At 49.2% G+C, this 24451-nt stretch overlaps 1 protein-coding gene across 1 annotated transcript in view; it reads right to left on the bottom strand.

The window, feature by feature from the left end:
- Positions 1 to 24451, bottom strand: part of LOC311246902 (liprin-beta-2-like) — a gene marked incomplete at both ends in the record, with an annotated part of 195726 nt that overhangs the window by 54177 nt on the left and 117098 nt on the right. Inside the window, 3 exon segments of the mRNA XM_084337143.1 lie at positions 2655 to 2889; positions 13216 to 13276; positions 22038 to 22105. Of these exon segments, the coding sequence (XP_084193269.1) occupies positions 2655 to 2889; positions 13216 to 13276; positions 22038 to 22105 (364 nt within the window).

The raw sequence follows: 24451 nt of genomic DNA, 5'->3' as shown, positions 1-24451 counted from the left end.
ACTGCTGCTGAACTAAGCTCCAGACCTGGGGGGCCACAGGGCCTTCACTGCAGCTGAACTAAGCTCCAGACCTGGGGGGCGACAGGGCCTTCACTGCAGCTGAACTAAGCTCCAGACCTGGGGGGCCACAGGGCCTTCACTGCAGCTGAACTAAGCTCCAGACCTGGGGGGCGACAGGGCTCTCACTGCAGCTGAACTAAGCTCCAGACCTGGGGGGCCACAGGGCTCTCACTGCAGCTGAACTAAGCTCCAGACCTGGGGGGCGACAGGGCCTTCACTGCAGCTGAACTAAGCTCCAGACCTGGGGGGCGACAGGGCTCTCACTGCAGCTGAACTAAGCTCCAGACCTGGGGGGCCACAGGGCCTTCACTGCAGCTGAACTAAGCTCCAGACCTGGGGGGCCACAGGGCTCTCACTGCAGCTGAACTAAGCTCCAGACCTGGGGGGCGACAGGGCCTTCACTGCAGCTGAACTAAGCTCCAGACCTGGGGGGCCACAGGGCTCTCACTGCAGCTGAACTAAGCTCCAGACCTGGGGGGCGACAGGGCCTTCACTGCAGCTGAACTAAGCTCCAGACCTGGGGGGCGACAGGGCCTTCACTGCAGCTGAACTAAGCTCCAGACCTGGGGGGCGACAGGGCCTTCACTGCAGCTGAACTAAGCTCCAGACCTGGGGGGCCACAGGGCTCTCACTGCAGCTGAACTAAGCTCCAGACCTGGGGGGCGACAGGGCTCTCACTGCAGCTGAACTAAGCTCCAGACCTGGGGGGCCACAGGGCTCTCACTGCAGCTGAACTAAGCTCCAGACCTGGGGGGCCACAGGGCCTTCACTGCAGCTGAACTAAGCTCCAGACCTGGGGGGCGACAGGGCTCTCACTGCAGCTGAACTAAGCTCCAGACCTGGGGGGCGACAGGGCCTTCACTGCAGCTGAACTAAGCGCAGACCTGGGGGGCGACAGGGCTCTCACTGCAGCTGAACTAAGCTCCAGACCTGGGGGGCGACAGGGCCTTCACTGCAGCTGAACTAAGCTCCAGACCTGGGGGGCCACAGGGCCTTCACTGCAGCTGAACTAAGCTCCAGACCTGGGGGGCCACAGGGCTCTCACTGCAGCTGAACTAAGCTCCAGACCTGGGGGGCCACAAGGCCTTCACTGCAGCTGAACTAAGCTCCAGACCTGGGGGGCCACAGGGCTCTCACTGCAGCTGTGTCTCAGGGCTCCGGAGGGGAAATATGATTTCGCTCACAGATTTTTGAAATATTGACATCAAAGACGAGTTACGGCAACTTCGGCAGAATGAGCATGGCTAGGAATGACGTCTTAACTGGTCCCCGGTGATCATAGTGTTAATAATGTAAATGATCTACATGCTCCACTATACAGGGACTTGGCCTATAGAAGGAGATCATAGTGTTAATAATGTAAATGATCTACATGCTCCACTATACAGGGACTTGGCCTATAGAAGGAGCATGTTCAGTGTTAATAATGTAAATGATCTCCATGCTCCACTATACAGGGACTTGGCCTATAGAAGGAGCACGATCATAGTGTTAATAATGTAAATGATCTCCATGCTCCACTATACAGGGACTTGGCCTATAGAAGGAGCATGTTCAGTGTTAATAATGTAAATGATCTCCATGCTCCACTATACAGGGACTTGGCCTATAGAAGGAGCACGATCATAGTGTTAATAATGTAAATGATCTCCATGCTCCACTACACAGGGACCTGGCCTATAGAAGGAGCATGTTCAGTGTTAATAATGTAAATGATCTCCATGCTCCACTATACAGGGACTTGGCCTATAGAAGGAGCATGTTCAGTGTTAATAATGTAAATGATCTCCATGCTCCACTATACAGGGACTTGGCCTATAGAAGGAGCATGTTCAGTGTTAATAATGTAAATGATCTCCATGCTCCACTATACAGGGACTTGGCCTATAGAAGGAGCATGTTCAGTGTTAATAATGTAAATGATCTCCATGCTCCACTATACAGGGACTTGGCCTATAGAAGGAGCACGATCATAGTGTTAATAATGTAAATGATCTCCATGCTCCACTACACAGGGACCTGGCCTATAGAAGGAGCATGTTCAGTGTTAGAAGATCATAGTGTTAATAATTTAAATGATCTACATGCTCCACTATACAGGGACCTGGCCTATAGAAGGAGCATGTTCAGTGTTAATAATGTAAGTGATCTACATGCTCCACTATACAGGGACTTGGCCTATAGAAGGAGCATGTTCAGTGTTAGAAGAGATGCTGCACTGAACGTCACAGGAAGTCCTTCATTCCAACAGCCGTCAGACTGTACAACGCCTCACTGAGCACAGAGTGACAGTATACTGTACATCCCTGTATATCTTCCTGTACATTCCTGCACATTTCACTGTACATTTTTACTGTATATTACTGCATATTTTTGGACTGTATATTTTAGAATGTAAATACATTTTAGAATGTAAATCTCTGACTGTGTACTCTTATTCAAATGTTTGACTTCTGACTACCCGAATGTTCATTGTGAGCGATCTGTGGTGCTGAATTTCCCCTCGGGATCAATAAAGTACTTCTATCCCATTCTCTTCTCTTCAGCTCAGCGCACACTATACATTCTCTGAGTCCATATATCTTTGTGTTTACTCTGACTGCAGTCTCCGTCCTCGCTGGCCGCGGCAGACCGGTGGCTCTGCTGTGAGTGAGTGTCGCTGCCGCTCTCTCCGTCCGCTCCGCTCTGCTCCGACAGGGAGGTGTTCACGTCTCCGTCCGCTCCGCTCTGCTCCGACAGGGAAGTGTTCACGTCTCCGTCCGCTCCGCTCTGCTCCGACAGGGAGGTGTTCACCGGCAGCGTCTGGCTCCTCCCGTCCGCCTGAGCGCCCTGGAAAGAGCCACGACACAGCGGTGTGAACCGACAACCAGTGGGGGAAAGTAACTACATATTTAAAAAAAAAAGCCCCGTTTTTCAAAAAACAACAGGGCTTTTGAGGTGATGAAATCACTGCGCCCACGCAGCAGTGGTTCGGCAAAAAAATATATATACATAACACTGGATCATATGTATAGAATCTTTTTTTTATCCACGTGGTAAATACACAGGTCACAAAATGTTTACAGGCAGTCAGGGGCAAGCTACTTGGAAAATGTAAGGTACACTACTAGTTACTCTCGATTAAATATAGCTCAACTACAACAGAAACTATCCCCAGAGAAATGTAGCAAGCTACACTACAAGAACATGGCAAAAATAGCTAGCTACATCGGCACTACTCTTTTTTTTCTTCTTTTTTTTACTTCATGATCACGTTTCCACCAAATAGGCAGGCAAAAAAGTGCTCAGTTTGATTGTTTATTATAAAACTGAAACAAGCCCTCTGTCTGGCTTTTTGTTGTTATTGACATCTTCATCAATGCCATCAGCCCTGGAAACATCGAATCCCTCTGCCTCTGCTAATTCGCACGGACTGGTTCATGTGGTCTGTGTTTTGATTTTCACTTCCTGCTTTGCGGAGCCTTGGAGTGGCATGCCCCGCCCTATCCTGCCTCTGATTGGCCTACCCGTAATGTTTTGGTAACCTTACCCAATCGTGAGTCGTCATACTCATATCTAAACCAACCAACCAATCATAGTGGGTTTTCTCCGGGGAGTTTTTTCCCCACAAATCTTTATTCAGCAGTCCAGTTCTCCGGACAGTAGCGTGTAGCGTTTCCTCACGCTACTCACTACTTGGGTCTAAAAATAGCTACACTACAGAGAGCGCTACTTGGTTCAAAAGTAGCAACGCTACCATCACGCTACTGATAATTATAGTTAAGCTATGTAGCGTCGCTACTTGTAGCTAGCTACTGCCCAACACTGTTTACAGGAACATTTTGGAGTTGTATTTGGAGTGTATTTTGTGACTGTTGGGAACTAGGCTACACTGGCACACCTACTTCCAGTGAATGACGCTAAGCTAGGCTAACAGTGCGGCTGTTCCCTAAGCCTAATGCATGCACAGAGAAGAAAAGGGTATGTATCTGCTTGTCTAACTCCAGGGTAGATGGCAAATAAGCTAATTTCCCAAAAAGTTGGCATGTTCCTTTAAGTACAATTCCGAACTACTTGTACTTTGAGTATTTTCATTGTAGGGAACTTTGTACTTATTCCAGTACATTTCAAAGGAAATATTGTACTTTTTACTCCACTACATTTATCTGAACCCATCAGTTACTAATTACTTTGAAGAAAAGGTTTTCGCATAGAAAACATGGTAAAAATATATGAAGATGTGTGCTTTAAAATCTGAAGCCTGTTAACTTTAAGAGGACGTAATCAGGGCAGCATAACTGGACCACGTACCACTTTAACGTTAACCTTTAATCAGAGTAGCATATCTGGACCACATACCACTTTAACATAACCTTTAATCAGAGCAGCATAACTGGACCACATACCACTTTAACATAACCTTTAATCAGAGCAGGATAACTGGACCACATACCACTTTAACATACCATTTAATCAGAGCAGCATAACTGGACCACATACCACTTTAACATAACCTTTAAACAGAGCAGCATAACGTTAGGTTATGACTATAACCAAGTTCTGTTAGTATAGCGACGCTCGGCGTCACTCTCTGCACTGTCCTCGCACACGTGCACACGCACTGAATAAAGACCACAATGTACCTTTAATCCCAATATTTGTCTGACCACACCCCTATCAGCTTACCCATATAAGCAGGGGTGGGGCCACCCACTCGCCTCCTTCCCAAGCTTTCACCACAAGGCGAGATCAAGGGCTGCAGCGGCGTCGGACGCCGAGCGTCGCTATACTAACAGAACTTGGTTATAGTCATAACCTAACGTTCTGTATCGTATAGCTCTCGCTCGGCGTCACTCTCTGCACAAGGGAGGCTGCGCGAGAGCCATCGGCCGACAAATACACCCCGCTGAAAGCCCCCCACAACCATCAGAACATGGAGGGCCGAAGCCACCCGACCCACCCTAATGGAGGGCACCCCCCCTATTGGGGGCTTCACGGGAGGGCGACGGACCCGACCGTGCAAAGAGGCACTCAAGCAACTCAACGCACAGGGTGAGCAGCCGTGGCTTGACCCCACGACCACACACACGCACAACCCGCATGCCACCCGGGAACGAACGGAGGAAACAACCTCGTTACTGCCCCCAGAATCACGGGGTCAAGGGCAAACCCAACCCCGTGGCAAGGCCGTAGCAGCGGAGCGCGAAGGAAGACCCAGACCCACCAAAGAGACTGGACCCCCTGGAACGGGGGCCCGGAGAAGTCCATGATGCCAGCATCAAGACCCCACCAGGTGGGCACTTAGTGACCCCGCCCCCCACATCGCCAGCGTATTCGGACAAAGGCCCCTCAGCCGAGCAGGCCCTGTCCCCCCAATAGTACACCGCCTGGCACACTGACCCTGCAGAACAGGCAGTCAGCATGGCCGTAAGCACACAAAAAAAGGTTAACCAACGGAAGCAGGCAGCGCACCGGGGAAAAACCAGGCAACAGGCTATTAACCCTAGCCTGGAGACTGCGGACGAGACAGGCGCCAGAGGGGACAGCTGAACACAGCCGCCCCGGCAGAAGGGGCGTAAGCTGGCGGTGTTGCATGACCAAGCCTCCATTTAAAAAAAACCCACCCAGAGGGGTTGAGGCAGAGAAGGCTGGCACGATTGGCAGACGTCATGAACGTGCAGGGGCACCCTCAAACGGTGAACCCGGGAGTTGACACTGCTCCAACACACCAGGGAATCAACCACCTTGGTGTTACCCAATGCGGTGGTTGTTCCTATAACCCCTCAAGAAAAAACTCCAAAACACACCTGCGGGTATACACCGGCTATACCGCAGTACAAGTGTTTCAGTTTTTCAAAAAAGGGTTAACCCAGGCCTACGGGTCGACGAAACATTACTTCGGACCGGGCCCGGCAATACGGGAAGCACAGGGTCACCAGAGGAGGTCAAAGACCACCCCAACAGGCCCCTCTTCACCATGCGTGAGAGAGGAGCGAAAAAGAATGGAGAACCAGCCCCTAAGCACACCGTACTTGGTATTCCCAGGCGGTCTCCCAACCAAGTACTAACCAGGACCAACCTGTGTAGCGGCCGAGATCTGACGAGATCGAGCGTGTACAGGTTGGCATGGCCGTAAGTCCCGACAGTGCTGAGTAAAAAACTTACCCAACCAGGGTCTCCATAGTGCTTAACCCTGTGACACCCGGACCAAACTGGCATTTTTCCCCCTGAAAAAAGCCCAAGTCCCTCAGGGTACCAGAACAGCAGATCTGCATCCCCGGCGGACAACAGGTTCAACTGATCCGGACCAGCGTGACCAGAACCAGTCCCGTGCCCTAACCACGCCGACATGCCTACTCCAGGAGAAGGGGCAGATATGCGTGTTGATCTTAAACATGAAAAGAAGGCGCCACCCAGACGTTCGGGCGAACCGCGCCCGGTGGCCCACCCCCAGGGCGTGAGACCCCTCTACATATGTTCAGATCCATTCCGTCATCATCCCCCAGACATGAACAAGAATCCGTCGATGACAAAAACCAGGTCGTTGGATTTGGTCGTCGGAAGAGGAAAAACCTCCATCCCAGTTGCTTTATAAAAACGCTGTTTTAACCTCAAGCAACCAAGGCGTGCCAGTCAGTCGCCTGTTTACAGAACACCCCGAGCTAGCACTATACGTGCGTCGGGACACACCCACATCAATGAACAGGCTATTTAGACCTGTCATTGAATCCCCAAGGCGCCATGGGGAACGACAAGAGGGGTGTGACACTTCCTAACTCCAACTCTTTTTAGTAGAAAAGAAGGAAGCACCAACAGTATGTATCCCAGTCTATACAGCCGGGGGTAAAAAAAATTCAGATTTTTACATCCCACCACCCTCCCATAGGAAGGAGACGGGAATCCCCAGAGAGACTTCCCACGCAAGCTGTACAGATTGAAAAGAATATATTGCACCTTGAGCCATGTAAAAAATTGGATTTAGGGCTCTCCGGGGAGGAGGCACTGAACCCATACACACTCAATAATCGAATTGAATCGAATACATACACAATAGAGTAGGACTCCTTCTAGAGGGTCCACTCACCTTGACAATCTGAGGAGGAGGCTCTGTACTCTGAAGGAGGCTCCCTCACATGGAAGGAGGAGTCCCAACTCACAGAAGGCCCGAATAGGAGCTTGGTGAGGAGGAGCCCTGACCACCCCCCGAAAACAGATCCATCACATGGACCTGAACAGCACACGGAAGTCCTACCAACAGAGACGCGCACGGTGACGTACTCTATGGCGGGGGAATTTCTGCGGTGCACACGCCCAATATTCCAGGCCGTGGGACCATGAAACTCCCCCCCCCCCCCCCCTCACCCCATAACGTGCGGGACCGCAACGTGACAGGAACCTTGAAGGACAGGGGGTGTACCCCTGACCAACAGAAGAAAGGGGGAGAGGAAAGGTTACCAGTTCACCCCTTTACGACCCCACACCCATGATACGATGTAATGACAAAAAGAGAGTATGACACAGTCATAGTCAGCTCTATGAAGCGTCTGACAGCTTTACACAGCGCATGAGCTAACCTGCTATCTGATTTTTATTAAGGAAAAAACACAGAATAGAGAGGGCTCTCTAAGAGCCCCGGTCCAAACTTACACATGTGCTTCTGTGGCCAGTCCAACCCAGTTGTAGGTCACATGACACACACAATCCATCATCACCTATAAAAAATGGCAAAAACACTCTACAGAGGAACGCCGTTTTTCATAATGAGAGAATACATAATTCTCGATTAGTATCGGCCACAGGCCTTGCTAAGCACACACGAAAGCGACCAAACAATCTTTTCTTTTAGGAAAATAAAGTTTCTCCAGCAGTCTTAGCACAACCTCAGCAATCAAGCTAAGGGTTACATCGCATCCCTACCACACAAAGACACAATGTAGTGCAACAACATGTCTGATAGGAGGATGAAGAAGTCCCCAGGGAACCGGGGGGAAACACAATCCTCCTACTTTACCCTTAATACGGCCAGTTAAAACAGGAAAACCTGTTAATATGTGAACACACTGTTCATTGTCATTACAGGCTGAGAAAAGAATATTCAAACCAGAATATATTGGTTTGAAAACCAGATCATTTTCACATCTGAAACAACAACCCGATTTGCACGGAGAAGCTAAATACCTAGTGACAAGACAATTCACACACAACTCGCGTCGTATCCTAAATGTAGTGCAGTAACACTCATTTTGGAAAACATCGTTATTTACAAAACATTTAGAAGGGAAAGCCAGAAGAAGTGTACAAGGTCTGGTCAGACCTGGCCTACCCGGAGCGTAGATCAACGAAGTGCAGTCTCAAGACACCGTAGAAAACACAGCCGTCCTGTGTTGTTCGATCTGGGCAGCGTCGCCGCTCCAACCCGTCGCTACGGTCCCCTTTGTTGACGCAGGCTTTGCCGTCCTGGCCCAGGGCAGGTTCGACGAACATCCTCTGTCAAAGATGACGTCGTAGTCAAGAGTGTTTAAAACATGTTATAATCAAAGCACGTTCAACAGAGTAGCATTAAGCTAACGGCCGCTCCAACCGTCGGTCGCTACTGCCCCTGCCCGCGAGACAGCGAGCGAACGGCGCACGCGACCAGAGGGGAGCTCGCGGCGGCGAGCGAGGAGCCGGAGCTACCCCGCGCTGGGCCTTGGCCGATAGCAGCAAGCTAACGTTTCCTAGTGATCACAGCAGGCTAGCGCCGCAGCTAACAGCTGACTGGCTAACAGTAGGCCCAACCTATGTAGGCCACGCAGTGATCACAGCAGGCTAACGCCGCAGCTAACAGCTGACTGGCTAACCGTAAGCTAAGCAGCTATCACCTGAACTTGTACACAATGATATAACACTCACCCAGACAGGCCGCCGTTCTGAAACCCTCCTCACTTTTTAAGAGAAAAGAGAAACAAGATGTTAACACAGTTTTACAACGGTGATTTTACCAACACCCGACGGAGCCAGCACAATATAATAATAATAATAATTTAGGACCTGCTCAGAGGTCATCAATCGGCACACATGCGATGCATGCATGCAATTCGTATCTGCGATTAACCCATCCCGTCGTCCTTCCCCCCCAAGGGCAGCCGGGAGCAGACAGGCGTCAACGTGAGCCGCGCCAGGGGACCAATCCAAGTGCTCCTGTCCGTCTTCGTCAAGGACGCCACAGCGTTAGCGATCTATTGTTGTGCATGTTTTTCCATTGGGTTTAACTTATCGGGGGGGAAACCCTTGCGAGCACGGGGAGAACATGCAAACTCCACACAGAAAGGCCTGGGAGATACCCCACCTGGGTAACTGGCATCATGGAAACCTGGTCCCCAAGCGGGAATCGAACCCTGGACCTTCTTGCTGTGAGGCGACAGTGTTAACCACTACACCACTGGCCTGTGTAGCTGACTTGAACACAGATCTTCCGCTATCGAACATCTATGCCCATATCTCCTCGTGAGGGAATACTCTCATTTGGATATGAAAGATGGGGCCTTAACACGGTGACAGAGAGATATCCACTCGTCCAGAAAACACAGGGATCACCAGTCTTAATGGTCGTGGCCCACTAGTTAAAACTATAATGGGCTTCAGACCAAGGTCTTCTGTCGCCTAAGAGGCTGAACAAAGGACCCTAGCCTGGGGCCGGTTTTCATAAACATTGTCAATTAGCCCCCATAGCACTAACAGACAAGTGGAGCCTGCGAGCAAAACATAACTCACCAAACCTGGAACCCACCGCTTCTCACAACAGCGGCGCGTCCTACAGCCCGGCTGTGTCTTTACCGCAACCAGCACACAGCAAGGACTGCAGTTGGAAAAGCATGTAGCGGCGCAAACTCCCAATACGAAAACCGGTGGAGGATTTTTAGAATGATCATCATCTTCCAGACACTCCAGTACGAAGACAATATCGCCGTATTTTCTCGAAAATAGTGAGAGAGAAAATAAAGATAGGATGTCAACGTATCCTTGCTTTCCAACTCTTCTCCTACCATCACATCACTTCAAGTGTGGGGATCTACCGAGGCACTTCCTTGTGGTGAAAGCGAGAAGGAAGCGAGTGGGTGGCCCCACCCCTGCTTATATGGGTAAGCTGATAGGGGTGTGGTCAGACAAATATTGGGATTAAAGGTACATTGTGGTCTTTATTCAGTGCGTGTGCACGTGTGCGAGGACAGTGCAGAGAGTGACGCCGAGCGAGAGCTATACGATACAGAAATGGACCACATACCACTTTAACATAACCTTTAATCAGAGCAGCATCACTGGACCACATACCACTTTAACATAACCTTTAATCAGAGCAGCATAACTGGACCACATACCACTTTAACATAACCTTTAATCAGAGCAGCATCACTGGACCACATACCACTTTAACATCCCCTTTAATCAGAGCAGCATAACTGGACCACATACCACTTTAACATAACCTTTAATCAGAGCAGCATAACTGGACCACATACCACTTTAACATGACCTTTAATCAGAGCAGCATCACTGGACCACATACCACTTTAACACAACCTTTAATCAGAGCAGCATAACTGGACCACATACCACTTTAACATAACCTTTAATCAGAGCAGCATCACTGGACCACATACCACTTTAACATGACCTTTAATCAGAGCAGCATCACTGGACCACATACTACTTTAACATAACCTTTAATCAGAGCAGCATAACTGGACCACATACCACTTTAACATGACCTTTAATCAGAGCAGCATCACTGGACCACATACCACTTTAACATAACATTTAATCAGAGCAGCATAACTGGACCACATACCACTTTAACATAACCTTTAATCAGAGCAGCATCACTGGACCACATACTTCATATATCTACTCCATTCACATATATGCCTACCACTTGTATCTATTGCTATGTCCGCCTACTACAATCTCATGAGCTGTCTAACGCCTGTCCCGTCTCCCTGTCTTCCTATGACTTGCTGTCCTGGAGTGTTGACCGGAGTGTTGGACGTCCCGTGACGAAGGCCGGGAGATTGCGACCCCCTCTGCGTGCCCCCCTGTCTTCGGAGGTCTCGTAGTGGTGACCGGAGTGCCGGATGTCCCGCGATGATGTCGGGGAGTTCGCGACCCTCTCTGCGCCACCCCCCTTCCCCCTGTCTCCGGCTGTCCCTGAGCAACGACCGGAGTGTTGAATGTCCCGTGACTAAGACGGGGAGGACGTGACCCTCTTGCGCCGCCCCTGTGCCTCAAATAGATCCGCTATCAACTCTATCTTTAATCTTTCAAAATGTTCAGTTGCTATCGCTATTAGCTCTATCTTTAATTTTTCAAAATGTACAGTTGCTATTGCATGCACTCATCTGTGTTTCACCACACACATGAGTGCATGCTTACCAACTGTCCGTCTGCAACACTACTATCACCGACATCTAAGAAGGGAGATCCCCCCTTGAACGGCCCTTCTAAGGTTTCTCTCCTCCACATTGCCTGTGGAGCTTTTTTCCCCTATTGTTAGGTTTTAGTGAGTTTTTCCTTACCTTCGCGTGGGGTATGTCTGGGAGTGCTTGCATTCTTTCATTTATTTGCATTCATCTAAAAAATGTTTGGACCCTATGGTGTTCTTGTTCTGTTCTTGACTTATTGTTATGTTGTCTTCTTGACTTGTTTAAAGAAGACCTGTACGGCCCATGGGGACATTAACGTGTGTTGTCGGGCCCTATAAATAAATTTGATTTGATTTGATTTGATACCACTTTAACACGACCTTTAATCAGAGCAGCATAACTGGACCACATACCACTTTAACATAACCTTTAATCAGAGCAGCATAACTGGACCACATACCACTTTAACATAGCCTTTAATCAGAGCAGCATAACTGGACCACATACCACTTTAACATGACCTTTAATCAGAGCAGCAGGACTGGACCACATACCACTTTAACATAACCTTTAATCAGAGCAGCATAACTGGACCACATACCACTTTAACATGACCTTTAATCAGAGCAGCATAACTGGACCACATACCACTTTAACATAACCTTTAATCAGAGCAGCATAACTGGACCACATACCACTTTAACATAACCTTTAATCAGAGCAGCATAACTGGACCACATACCACTTTAACATGGCCTTAATCAGAGCAGCATCACTGGACCACATACCACTTTAACATAACCTTTAATCAGAGCAGCATAACTGGACCACATACCACTTTAACATAACCTTTAATCAGAGCAGCATGACTGGACCACATACCACTTTAACATAACCTTTAATCAGAGCAGCATAACTGGACCACATACCACTTTAACATGACCTTTAATCAGAGCAGCAGGACTGGACCACATACCACTTTAACATAACCTTTAATCAGAGCAGCATAACTGGACCACATACCACTTTAACATTACCTTTAATCAGAGCAGCATAACTGGACCACATACCACTTTAACATGACCTTTAATCAGAGCAGCATAACTGGACCACATACCACTTTAATATAACCTTTAATCAGAGCAGCATAACTGGACCACATACCACTTTAACATAACCTTTAATCAGAGCAGCATAACTGGACCACATACCACTTTAACATGACCTTTAATCAGAGCAGCATAACTGGACCACATACCACTTTAACATGACCTTTAATCAGAGCAGCAGGACTGGACGATGTCCCACTGTAACGTTAACCTTTAGACATCACTAGATGGAGGTTTGAACACTGCCAAGCGCCATGTAGAATGCATACTTTTACTTTAGATACTTAAGTACATTCAATTGCAAATACTTCTCTACTTTTACTTAAGTAGAATTTGAATGTAGGACTTTTATTTTTACCAGAGTACTCATTTGTCTGGGTATTTCTACTTTTACATAAGTAAAGGAACTGTGTACTTCTTCCACTTCCACTTCTTTAACTATAAGAAAATCAGTTTTGCTAGATTCTTTTTGAATAGATTCTTTCATGACATGTCGATGTTCCAAAATAAACCACAGGCCGGTTCACAGATACTGGACCACATACATGTGTGGAAAAGGAAGAAAAACAAAACATCCATTCGTTCATTTTTATATATTGCAAAACTTGCGGTGAAATAAATAATTCCAGCTGGGAAATATAGAAAGACAGACTTTAAAACATATCTACCCTTTGTGAAAGTCCATTCGGCAGGTCGTTCATGCTGCTCGATAGTGTCTGCGGTTGGGTCCTGAGGAGGTAGAACCACAAATTGAACTCGGTGGACACTGTAGTGATCTTTTAGAGAGCCAGCTCTTGGCTCCCAAGGTTTAACCTTCTGTAGTGTGGTAGTGAAAGGTTAACCTTCTGTAGTGTGGTAGTGAAAGGTTAACCTTCTGTAGTGTGGTAGTGAAAGGTTAACCTCCTATAGTGTGGTAGTGAAAGGTTAACCTTCTGTAGTGTGGTAGTGAAAGGTTAACCTTCTGTAGTGTGATAGTGAAAGGTTAACCTTTTGTAGTGTGGTAGTGAAAGGTTAACCTTCTGTAGTGTGGCAGTGAAATGTTAACCTTCTGTAGTGTGGTAGTGAAAGGTTAACCGTCTGTAGTGTGGTAGTGAAAGGGTTAACCTTCTGTAGTGTGGTAGTGAAAGGTTAACCGTCTGTAGTGTGGTAGTGAAATGTTAACCTTCTGTAGTGTGGTAGTGAAAGGTTAACCGTCTGTAGTGTGGTAGTGAAAGGGTTAACCTTCTGTAGTGTGGTAGTGAAAGGTTAACCTTCTGTAGTGTGGTAGTGAAAGGTTAACCTTCTGTAGTGTGGTAGTGAAAGGTTAACCTTCTGTAGTGTGGTAGTAAAATGTTCTGTATCGTTAGTGGCTTAGCTTGGCTTCGCCTTCTGCACTATCTCGCGTACGTGCACGCGTACTGAATAAACCACAAATGTACCTCTAATACCAGTATTAGTCTGACCACACCCCTCATCAGCTTACCTTCATAAGCAGGTGTGTGGTCACCTGCTCTCCTCCTTCTCGCTTTCACCACAAGGAAGTGCCTCGGTAGTACCCCACTTGACGTGTCGTTGATAAGTTGAAAAGAGTTGTGACTAGGTTTACATTGTGCCTAACCTTTTTCTTCTCTCACTTGTTTATATAAGAAAAAGGTTTGGGTCATAATGTATTCCGCGGAGAGTAGACCCGCTAGACCTACTCTTCACCACCGATTCTCCATTCCCGCCTCCGTCGTGCGTTCCGGTGCTGGGCTGTTGCCACTCTCGTGGTTGCCGACCCAGCCCGGGAGACTGCCGGTGGATAGTTTTCCTCACCGACGAGCCGAGGGTTCGGAGCCGTCGCTCCGGCGATGGCCTGATCTCGACTCTGGTTCCTCTGTTTCTGGGGAATCGCCCGTTGATGAACGGGGGATTGTCTTAGAGCCAGGGGATTTGCGACGAAAACTTTTTGCGTCTGCTCGCTCACGTCGTCACATGGTGGCGTGCAGACGCGAACGGCCTGGGTTTGGGGAATTGCTGGAGACCAGCGAGGCCGCGTCCGACTCTGGATTTCTGATGGAAACTGAAGACTTCATGGAGGAGGCGGACGGGTTCTTGTATGATGGTCCCGTGGAGGAGAGTATCCCTCCTCCGGAGACCCCGGGGTGGGGGGAAATGGCTCCACGGGGCGCCTTGTTCGAGGATGTCGGGGAACCACCTTGGCCTCATCAACAGGATGCCCTACTGTCAGCCGCATCGGATTGTGGCTCCTTGACCAGTCGCAGCCTGCTGTATGCGAGGGATGCGGGGTCGGTGGAGGAGGGTCCGCAGGGGGAACTGCGGGCCTTGTTTCCCGAGCTCATGGCGGTAGCCGCCGCTGCAAACGGTGTGCCGCTGCCGCAGCCATTGCCTGCTCCTGTCCCTGATGACCTCATAGGCCATCCCTGGCAGCGTCCCCCGGTGAGAGGGGTGGACGTTGTCTACCCATTTTTCCCATCGATGGGGGCCTATGTTCGTCGGGGCCAGGCGGTCTCCAACATCATGGGACTGACTCCCGCCTACGTACCAGTTACGCGGGTGTCGGGGTTGGTCAAAGGTATGGGGGAGGGCGTACCTCGGCTTGACAATCCGATGGCCGCGCTCCTCTGTCCGGATATGGTGTGGGAGCCCCTATGCAAGCCGGTCCTCCAGGGGAGGTCGGCTAGGCGATTGGCTTATTGGGGTGACCAGTCATTTATCGCCGGTACACAGTCGCTGGCTGCGGCCTCTAACATCGCCCACCTGGCTAGATTTGTATCGGGGATAATGACGGGCGGCGCGGATCTGAACGAGGTGAGGTGCGATCAGATCACCCAGGCTGCGGGAGCTGTGCTGCACCTCTCCCAGGTGCTAGCCATAGCCATGGGTAAAGTGCGCGCCCTGGCCACCCTGGGCCAGCGTCACCTTTGGCTGGAGCAGGCCCGTGTACCAGAGAAGAAGAGAGCCCCTCTTCTGACGGCCGACCTCTCCGACGCTGGCCTGTTCGGGAAGGCCCTGCTATTGATGACCTCAACATGCAGAGAGATGGCAGAGGAGAGATCCATCCTCCAACCCCATTTTCCGCCTCCCGTCCTTGCCGGTGGGGGCAGAAGGCTTCCGCGACGTCGAGCTGTCTCCGTCGCCGCTACCACTGCCCCCGCCGCCGCTGCTGGCCCTGCCAAGAGGGCTAGGAGACGAGACGACGCTTCAGCCACCGCCGGCCCATCCCAGACCGGAGGAGACGGTAGGGAACGTCGTGTCCAGCAGACTGTAACCTACCGTCCCTCCGGGGCTCCCCGGGGTGGCCAGACTCGAGCGGCGCGAGGTGGCAGGCGCCGTTGAGTGACTTTTCCCCCTCTGTGTCCCCTCCTCTACACCCTCCCCGGCCCCCCTATGATTTTGTGCCTTGATCACATATTATTTATTTAATAAAAAAGTTCCCTGATATAAGGGGGACTGTGGTTGGCCGAACAAACTGTGTGTTTCTTCAATGCAAATCATGTGGTGGGGTTGTGTTTTATGAATCTACCCTGTTACGTTGGGGGAATGAGTTGTGTTGTGTTACGAGTTTTTAAGCAAGGTCTGCAACTTACACTCGGTAATAGGTTCTATTAGCTTGATGCTCCACATGCAATTAGAACTGGTGATATTCCATTGCTTTAACTAAGTATGTGTTCACAACGCTGTGTTGTTAGTTGCAGTAATGCTCGTACACACTTTTCATGGCCTAGCCATTACTCTCGTTCAACGTCTTCCTATAGCTTAGGCTGCGGGTATGGGATTCACGCACAGGCGACTTGTGTTTTTTGTTGTAATCCCTTTTACACTTTGTGGGTAGCTAACATTATATTAGCTTATGCTATATGTGTTTTGTTCTACCGGAGGTTTTCAAAATGGCTACGGTTGTTTTCTGTGTGTAGGGATAGAAGGTGTGTTTTTCGGGAGGGGGTGTCGGATAAACCCCTCCTTTACCCACTTGATTGGTTTAGAGGTTGTTGACCCTCCTGCTGAGCCAGTCAGGGCCAAGCCAGTGCTTGGCGGGGGAGGGGGGGGGGGGGGAGGGGTATTCTACCGACTCCTGTTATGACAGGATCCGGTGGGTTTTCCCCGCCCGTTATAGCGTTGTTGCTATGGCGACGCCTTCCATGAGCTGGTGTCGTAAAGATGTCGAGGTTAGAGCGCAGGCCTTAACCTGCTGCGCTCGTTTTTGTGTCAAACTTGAGTCTGTTGGTCACGTGTCTCACAGTTTACATATCTTTTTCTTGACCGTGGTCTCATGTGGGAAGGTGTTTCTGGGGGAATCTGGTCTTACACTCTGATTAAGAAGAGTGACTGGATTAAAATCATGTGAAAAACAGGGTTTTTTACTCCCAGCTGTGCAGTTAGGTCATACATGTGATGCCTTTTCTTTATTTTATAAAGAGTTGAATGTTCATTCATGGAGTTGATTGCATCTCGCCCCTCTTGTCGTTTCCCTGGGCGTCTTGGGGATTCAATATGGTGGTCTAAGCGGCCTATTGTTGATGTGGGTATGTCCAAACGCACACATAGTGCTGGTTCAGGATGTGCTTTGGCCGTTGCTGACTGGCGCGCCTCGTTTGCTTTGGTGAAACAGCGTTTTTATGGAGCAATTGGGATGGGGGTTTTTCCTCTTCCGACATCCTGTGTGTTGTCGATGGGTTCCCGTTCATGTCAGGGGATGATGACGGAATGGGTCTGGGCATATGGGAAGGGTCTCACGCCCTAAGGGTGGGCCGCCGGACGCGGTTCATACCGACACGTCTGGGTGGCGCCTTCTTTTTATGTTGGGATCAGACGCGCATATCTGCCCCTTCTCCTGGGGTTGGCAGGTCGGCGTGGTTAGGGCACGGGACTGGTTCTGGTCGCGCTGGTCCAGATCAGTGCACCCGTTGTCCGCTGGGGATGCAGATCTGCTGTTCTGGTACCCTGAGGGACTTAGGGTTTTTTCGGGGGGAAAAATGCTAGGTCGATCCGGGTGTCACAGGGTTGTGCGTTATGGGACCCCTTGTTGGTACCGAGTGCGGGGTGCTGGGGGCTGGTCTTCCATATTACGCTCTTCTCTTGCGTTTTGGCGCTGAGGAGCCTGTTGGGTGGGGTTAACCTCCTTTGGGATCCTGTGCTCCCCGTATCGCCGGGCCCGGTCCGGGGTGATGCCCGTTGACCTGTAGGCCCGGGATGGCCCTGTTGGGAACCGGAACGCGGGCTGCGGTGGTACCGCCGGTGCGTTTCGGGGTTTTCCTGAGGGGTTATGGGACCAACCATTGCATGGGGTAATGCCTGGGTGGTTGGTTCTCTGGTGTGTTGCTGCAGTGTCAACTCCCGGTTCTCCGGTTGAGGGTGCCCCTGCACGTTCATGACGTCTGCCGATCGTATGGGCTTTTCTGTGGGCAGCTGTCAGGGGCCGTGTGGTCTACGGATCCCGCTCCTGACGTGCTGTTGAAAGCTTGGTTATGCGACAACGCCAGCATACGCCCCTTCCGCCGGGGCGGCTGTTTCGGCTGTCCTTTCTGGCGCCTGCCTCGTCCGCAGTTGTTCCAGGCTTGGGTTGACGACCTGTTGCCTGGTCTTCCCCGGTGCACTGCCTGTTCCGTTGGTTAACTCTCTGCCTGTTGCAGGGCTTGTGTTCCAGGCGGTGTGCTGTTGAGGGGGACAGGGCCCGCTCGGCTGAGGGGCCTTTGTCCAAATACGCTGGCGATGTGAGGGGCGGGGTCACTAGGTGCCCCCCTGGTGGGGTCTTGATGCTGGCATCATGGACTTCTCCGGGCCCCCATTCCGGGGGTCCAGTCCTTTTGGTGGGTCTGGGTCTTCCTTCGCGCTCCGCTGCTACGGCCTTGCCACGGGGTTGGGTTTGCCCTTGACTCCGTGATTCTGGGGGCAGTAACGAGGTTGTTCCTCCGTTCGTTCCCGGGTGGCATGCGGGTTGTGCGTGTGTGTAGTCGTGGGGTCAAGCCACGGTCTGCTCACCCTGTGCGTTAAGTTGCTTGAGAGCTCTTCGCACGGTCGGGTCCGTCGCCTTCCCGTGAAGCCTCTAATAGGGGGGATACCCTCCATTAGGGGGGGTCGGGGGGGCTCGGCCCTCCCTGTTCTGATGGTTTTGGGGGGCTGTCAGCGGGGTGTATTTGTCAGCCAAGTGGCTCCGCTTGGCCTCCCTTGTGCAGAAGGCGAAGCCAAGCTAAGCCACTAACGATACAGAACGTTAGGTTATGACTATAACCAAGTTCTGTTAGTTAGGGGCGATGCTTGGCTTCGGACGGCCGCTGCAGCCCTTGACCTCACCTTGTGGTGAAAGCTTGGGAAGGAGGAGAGCAGGTGACCACACACCTGCTTATGAAGGTAAGCTGATGAGGGGTGTGGTCAGACTAATACTGGTATTAGAGGTACATTTGTGGTTTATTCAGTACGCGTGCACGTACGCGAGATAGTGCAGAAGGCGAAGCCAAGCATCGCCCCTAACTAACAGAACTTGGTTATAGTCATAACCTAACGTTAACCGCCTGTAGTGTGGCAGTGAAAGGGTTAACCTTCTGTAGTGTGGTAGTGAAAGGTTAACCTTCTGTAGTGTGGTAGTGAAAGGTTAACCTTCTGTTGTGTGGTAGTGAAAGGGTTAACATTATGTAGTGTGGTAGTGAAAGGTTAACCGTCTGTAGTGTGGTAGTGAAAGGTTAACCTTCTGTAGTGTGATAGTGAAAGGTTAACCTTCTGTAGTGTGGCAGTGAAAGGTTAACCTTCTGTAGTGTGGTAGTGAAATGTGAACCTTCTGTAGTGTGGTAGTGAAAGGGTTAACATTATGTAATGTGGTAGTGAAAGGTTAACCGTCTGTAGTGTGGTAGTGAAAGGTTAACCTTCTGTAGTGTGACAGTGAACGGTTAACCTTCTGTAGTGTGGTAGTGAAAGGGTTAACCTTCTGTAGTGTGGTAGTGAAAGGTTAACCTTATGTGGTGTGGTAGTGAAAGGGTTAACCTGCTGTAGTGTGGTAGTGAAAGGGTTAACCTTCTGTAGTGTGGTAGTGAAAGGTTAACCTTCTGTAGTGTGGTAGTGAAAGGGTTAACCTGCTGTAGTGTGGTAGTGAAAGGGTTAACCTTCTGTAGTGTGGTAGTGAAAGGTTAACCTTCTGTAGTGTGGTAGTGAAAGGGTTAACCTTCTGTAGTGTGGCAGTGAAAGGTTAACCTTCTGTTGTGTGGTAGTGAAATGTTAACATGTAGTGTGATAGTTAAATGGTTGACCTTCTGTAGTGTGGCAGTGAAAGGTTAACCTTCTGTAGTGTGGTAGTGAAAGGTTAACCGTCTGTAGTGTGGTAGTGAAAGGTTAGCCTTCTGTAGTGTGATAGTGAAAGGTTAACCTTCTGTAGTGTGGTAGTGAAAGGGTTAACCTTCTGTAGTGTGATAGTGAAATGGTTAACATTATGTAGTGTGGTAGTGAAAGGTTAACCTTCTGTAGTGTGGTAGTGAAAGGTTAACCTTACGTAGTGTGGTAGTGAAAGGGTTAACCTTATGTAGTGTGGTAGTGAAAAGGTTAACCTTATGTAGTGTGGTAGTGAAAGGGTTAACCTTCTGTAGTGTCACTAGTGGTAGTGAAATGTTAACCTTCTGTAGTGTGGTAGTGAAAGGTTAACCTTCTATAGTGTGCTAGTGAAAGGGTTAACCTTCTGTAGTGTGGTAGTGAAAGGTTAACCTCCTGTAGTGTGGTAGTGAAAGGTTAACCTTATATAGTGTGGTAGTGAAAGGGTTAACCTTCTGTAAAGTGGTAGTGAAATGTGAACCTTCTGTAGTGTGGTAGTGAACGGGTTAACCTGCTGTAGTGTGGTAGTGAAAGGTTAACCTTATGTAGTGTGGTAGTGAAAGGTTAACCTTCTGTAGTGTGGTAGTGAAAGGTTAACCTTCTGTAGTGTGGTAGTGAAAGGGTTAACCTTCTGTAGTGTGGTAGTGAAAGGTTAACATTCTGTAGTGTGGTAGTGAAAGGGTTAACCTTCTGTAGTTTGGTAGTGAAAGGTTAAAGGGGTGGATGTGGAGATGGTGGACTCATACAAGTTCCTTGGGGTACACCTGAACAATAAACTGGACTGGTCGGACAACACAGAGGCCCTCTACAGGAAGGGACAGAGCAGGCTGTTCTTCCTGAGGAGACTCAGGTCCTTCAATGTGTGCAACAAACTGCTGCAGTCTTTTTACCAGCCTGTTGTGGCCAGCATCCTCTTCTATGCTGTGGCATGCTGGGGAGGCTACATCAACTCAAGGGACACCAACAAGCTCAACAAGCTGGTGAGGAAGGCTAGCTCCGTGGTGGGAGTCGAGCTACCTAGACTTGAGGTGATGGTAGAGAGGGGGATGATAAGGAAGCTGGATGCCATCATGGAGAACCCCTACCACCCCCTCTACGACGAGCTAGTCAAGATGAGAAGCTCGTTCAGCCACAGACTCATTCCCCCCCGACACTCAACTAACCGCCTCGGACAGTCCTTCATACCAGCGGCCATCAGGCTCCACAACAGTGGGCAGCGACTAGCAGCCTCCAGGCCCCACAACAGGGGGCAGCGACAGCGACTGCTACCAGACATTGACCTGGGACTTATAGGAACCCAAGGGGGACAAAGTAGACTACCCTGGTACTTTGATTAATGTATACTCAGTAGATAGTAAATTATAACACTACCTCATGCATACTGCACCTTATGTGACACTGTGAATAATGTGAATATTCCTCAGCTAGTCAGATAGTAAATTATATTGACCATATTGATCAAATTGTTTACACTGCCTGTGTTGTCTTTTACTACCTGTATACTGTGTTGTTTTACTACCTGTACCCCCCTCCCCTCCCCCCCATGCTGCTATGATGCCTGAATTTCCCCAAGGGGATCAATAAAGGAATATCTTATCTTATCTTATCTTATCTATAGTGTGGTAGTGAAAGGGTTAACCTTATGTAGTGTGGTAGTGAAAGGGTTAACCTTCTGTAGTGTGGTAGTGAAAGGTTAACCATCTGTAGTGTGGTAGTGAAAGGTTAACCTTCTGTAGTGTGGTAGTGAAAGGTTAACCTTCTGTAGTGTGGTAGTGAACGGTTAACATTCTGTAGTGTGGTAGTGAAAGGTTAACATTCTGTAGTGTGGTAGTCAAAGGTTAACCTTCTGTAGTGTGGTAGTGAAAGGGTTAACCTTCTGTAGTGTGGTAGTGAAAGGTTAACCTTCTGTAGTGTGGTAGTTAAAGGTTAACCTTCTGTAGTGTGGTAGTGAAAGGTTAACCATCTGTAGTGTGGTAGTGAAAGGTTAACCTTATGTAGTGTGGTAGTGAAAGGGTTAACCTTCTGTAGTGTGGTAGTGAAAGGTTAACCATCTGTAGTGTGGTAGTGAAAGGTTAACCATCTGTAGTGTGGTAGTGAAAGGTTAACCATCTGTAGTGTGGTAGTGAAAGGGTTAAGAGCCGCTGCGTTGGCGACCGACACATCGCTAGTGGACAGAACCACTGAGCCATTCTGTGGTATCATAACAGCTCAGTACCTGCAGTTGGTGTCTTTCTGGACTGATGACAGAGACGTCTGCTGGGAAGAGGAGCTACTGGTCGACACCTGGGAGGGACAGATAGACAGACAGACAGACAGACAGACAGACAGACAGACAGACAGACAGACAGACAGACAGACAGACAGACAGACAGACAGACAGACAGACAGACAGACAGACAGACAGACAGACAGACAGACAGACAGACAGACAGACAGACAGACAGACAGACAGACAGACAGACAGACAGACAGACAGACAGACAGACAGACAGACAGACAGACAGACAGACAGACAGACAGACAGACAGACAGACAGACAGACAGACAGACAGACAGACAGACAGACAGACAGACAGACAGACAGACAGACAGACAGACAGACAGACAGACAGACAGACAGACAGACAGACAGACAGACAGACAGACAGACAGACAGACAGACAGACAGACAGACAGACAGACAGACAGACAGACAGACAGACAGACAGACAGACAGACAGACAGACAGACAGACAGACAGACAGACAGACAGACAGACAGACAGACAGACAGACAGACAGACAGACAGACAGACAGACAGACAGACAGACAGACAGACAGACAGACAGACAGACAGACAGACAGACAGACAGACAGACAGACAGACAGACAGACAGACAGACAGACAGACAGACAGACAGACAGACAGACAGACAGACAGACAGACAGACAGACAGACAGACAGACAGACAGACAGACAGACAGACAGACAGACAGACAGACAGACAGACAGACAGACAGACAGACAGACAGACAGACAGACAGACAGACAGACAGACAGACAGACAGACAGACAGACAGACAGACAGACAGACAGACAGACAGACAGACAGACAGACAGACAGACAGACAGACAGACAGACAGACAGACAGACAGACAGACAGACAGACAGACAGACAGACAGACAGACAGACAGACAGACAGACAGACAGACAGACAGACAGACAGACAGACAGACAGACAGACAGACAGACAGACAGACAGACAGACAGACAGACAGACAGACAGACAGACAGACAGACAGACAGACAGACAGACAGACAGACAGACAGACAGACAGACAGACAGACAGACAGACAGACAGACAGACAGACAGACAGACAGACAGACAGACAGACAGACAGACAGACAGACAGACAGACAGACAGACAGACAGACAGACAGACAGACAGACAGACAGACAGACAGACAGACAGACAGACAGACAGACAGACAGACAGACAGACAGACAGACAGACAGACAGACAGACAGACAGACAGACAGACAGACAGACAGACAGACAGACAGACAGACAGACAGACAGACAGACAGACAGACAGACAGACAGACAGACAGACAGACAGACAGACAGACAGACAGACAGACAGACAGACAGACAGACAGACAGACAGACAGACAGACAGACAGACAGACAGACAGACAGACAGACAGACAGACAGACAGACAGACAGACAGACAGACAGACAGACAGACAGACAGACAGACAGACAGACAGACAGACAGACAGACAGACAGACAGACAGACAGACAGACAGACAGACAGACAGACAGACAGACAGACAGACAGACAGACAGACAGACAGACAGACAGACAGACAGACAGACAGACAGACAGACAGACAGACAGACAGACAGACAGACAGACAGACAGACAGACAGACAGACAGACAGACAGACAGACAGACAGACAGACAGACAGACAGACAGACAGACAGACAGACAGACAGACAGACAGACAGACAGACAGACAGACAGACAGACAGACGGGAGACAGACAGACGGGAGACAGAATGGGACAACATTAGTTTGACTGTCCCACCATAGTTTAGTGCACACAATATATATATATATATATATATATATATAAGACAGGTGGAAGTCCAGACCATAAAACATGTAGGTTCAAATAGTTTCAAGTTGTGATTTATTGATCACATTATAAGGTACATGTACATCATAGTGAAATGCTTGGTTCTGTATGATGGTATAGACCAAACACTATACAAAATATACAATATACTAAACTAACATGTAAATATTTTTTTTTAAATGTAAACTAAATGAGAGGTACAGTAGTGCACATTTCTAAGAATAAATATATAAAATATGGTGTAATGTTTCAAAAAGTGTCTAAAAGTGAATGAATGTTTAAGGTGAATATAGCACACCGGCAAGATGGACAATCCTATTAGTACATAATAATGATAATAATAATAGCTTCATTTTATATAGCGCCTTTCAAAAGACCCATGGTCGCTTTAAATAGGGGGGGGGGAAATAACAAAAGTAACAAACATAGTGGACAGACACAACATACAAAGTGAGAAATTAGGGGTTAAAGGCCAAGTTGAAGAGGTGGGTTTTGAGC

This window comes from Notolepis coatsorum, assembly GCF_963971535.1.
Source record: "Notolepis coatsorum genome assembly, chromosome: 20".
NCBI classification, from domain to species: Eukaryota; Metazoa; Chordata; class Actinopteri; order Aulopiformes; family Paralepididae; genus Notolepis; species Notolepis coatsorum.
The sequence above is the reverse complement of the archived record's forward strand: the minus strand, read 5'-3'. Positions and strand labels throughout refer to the sequence as shown.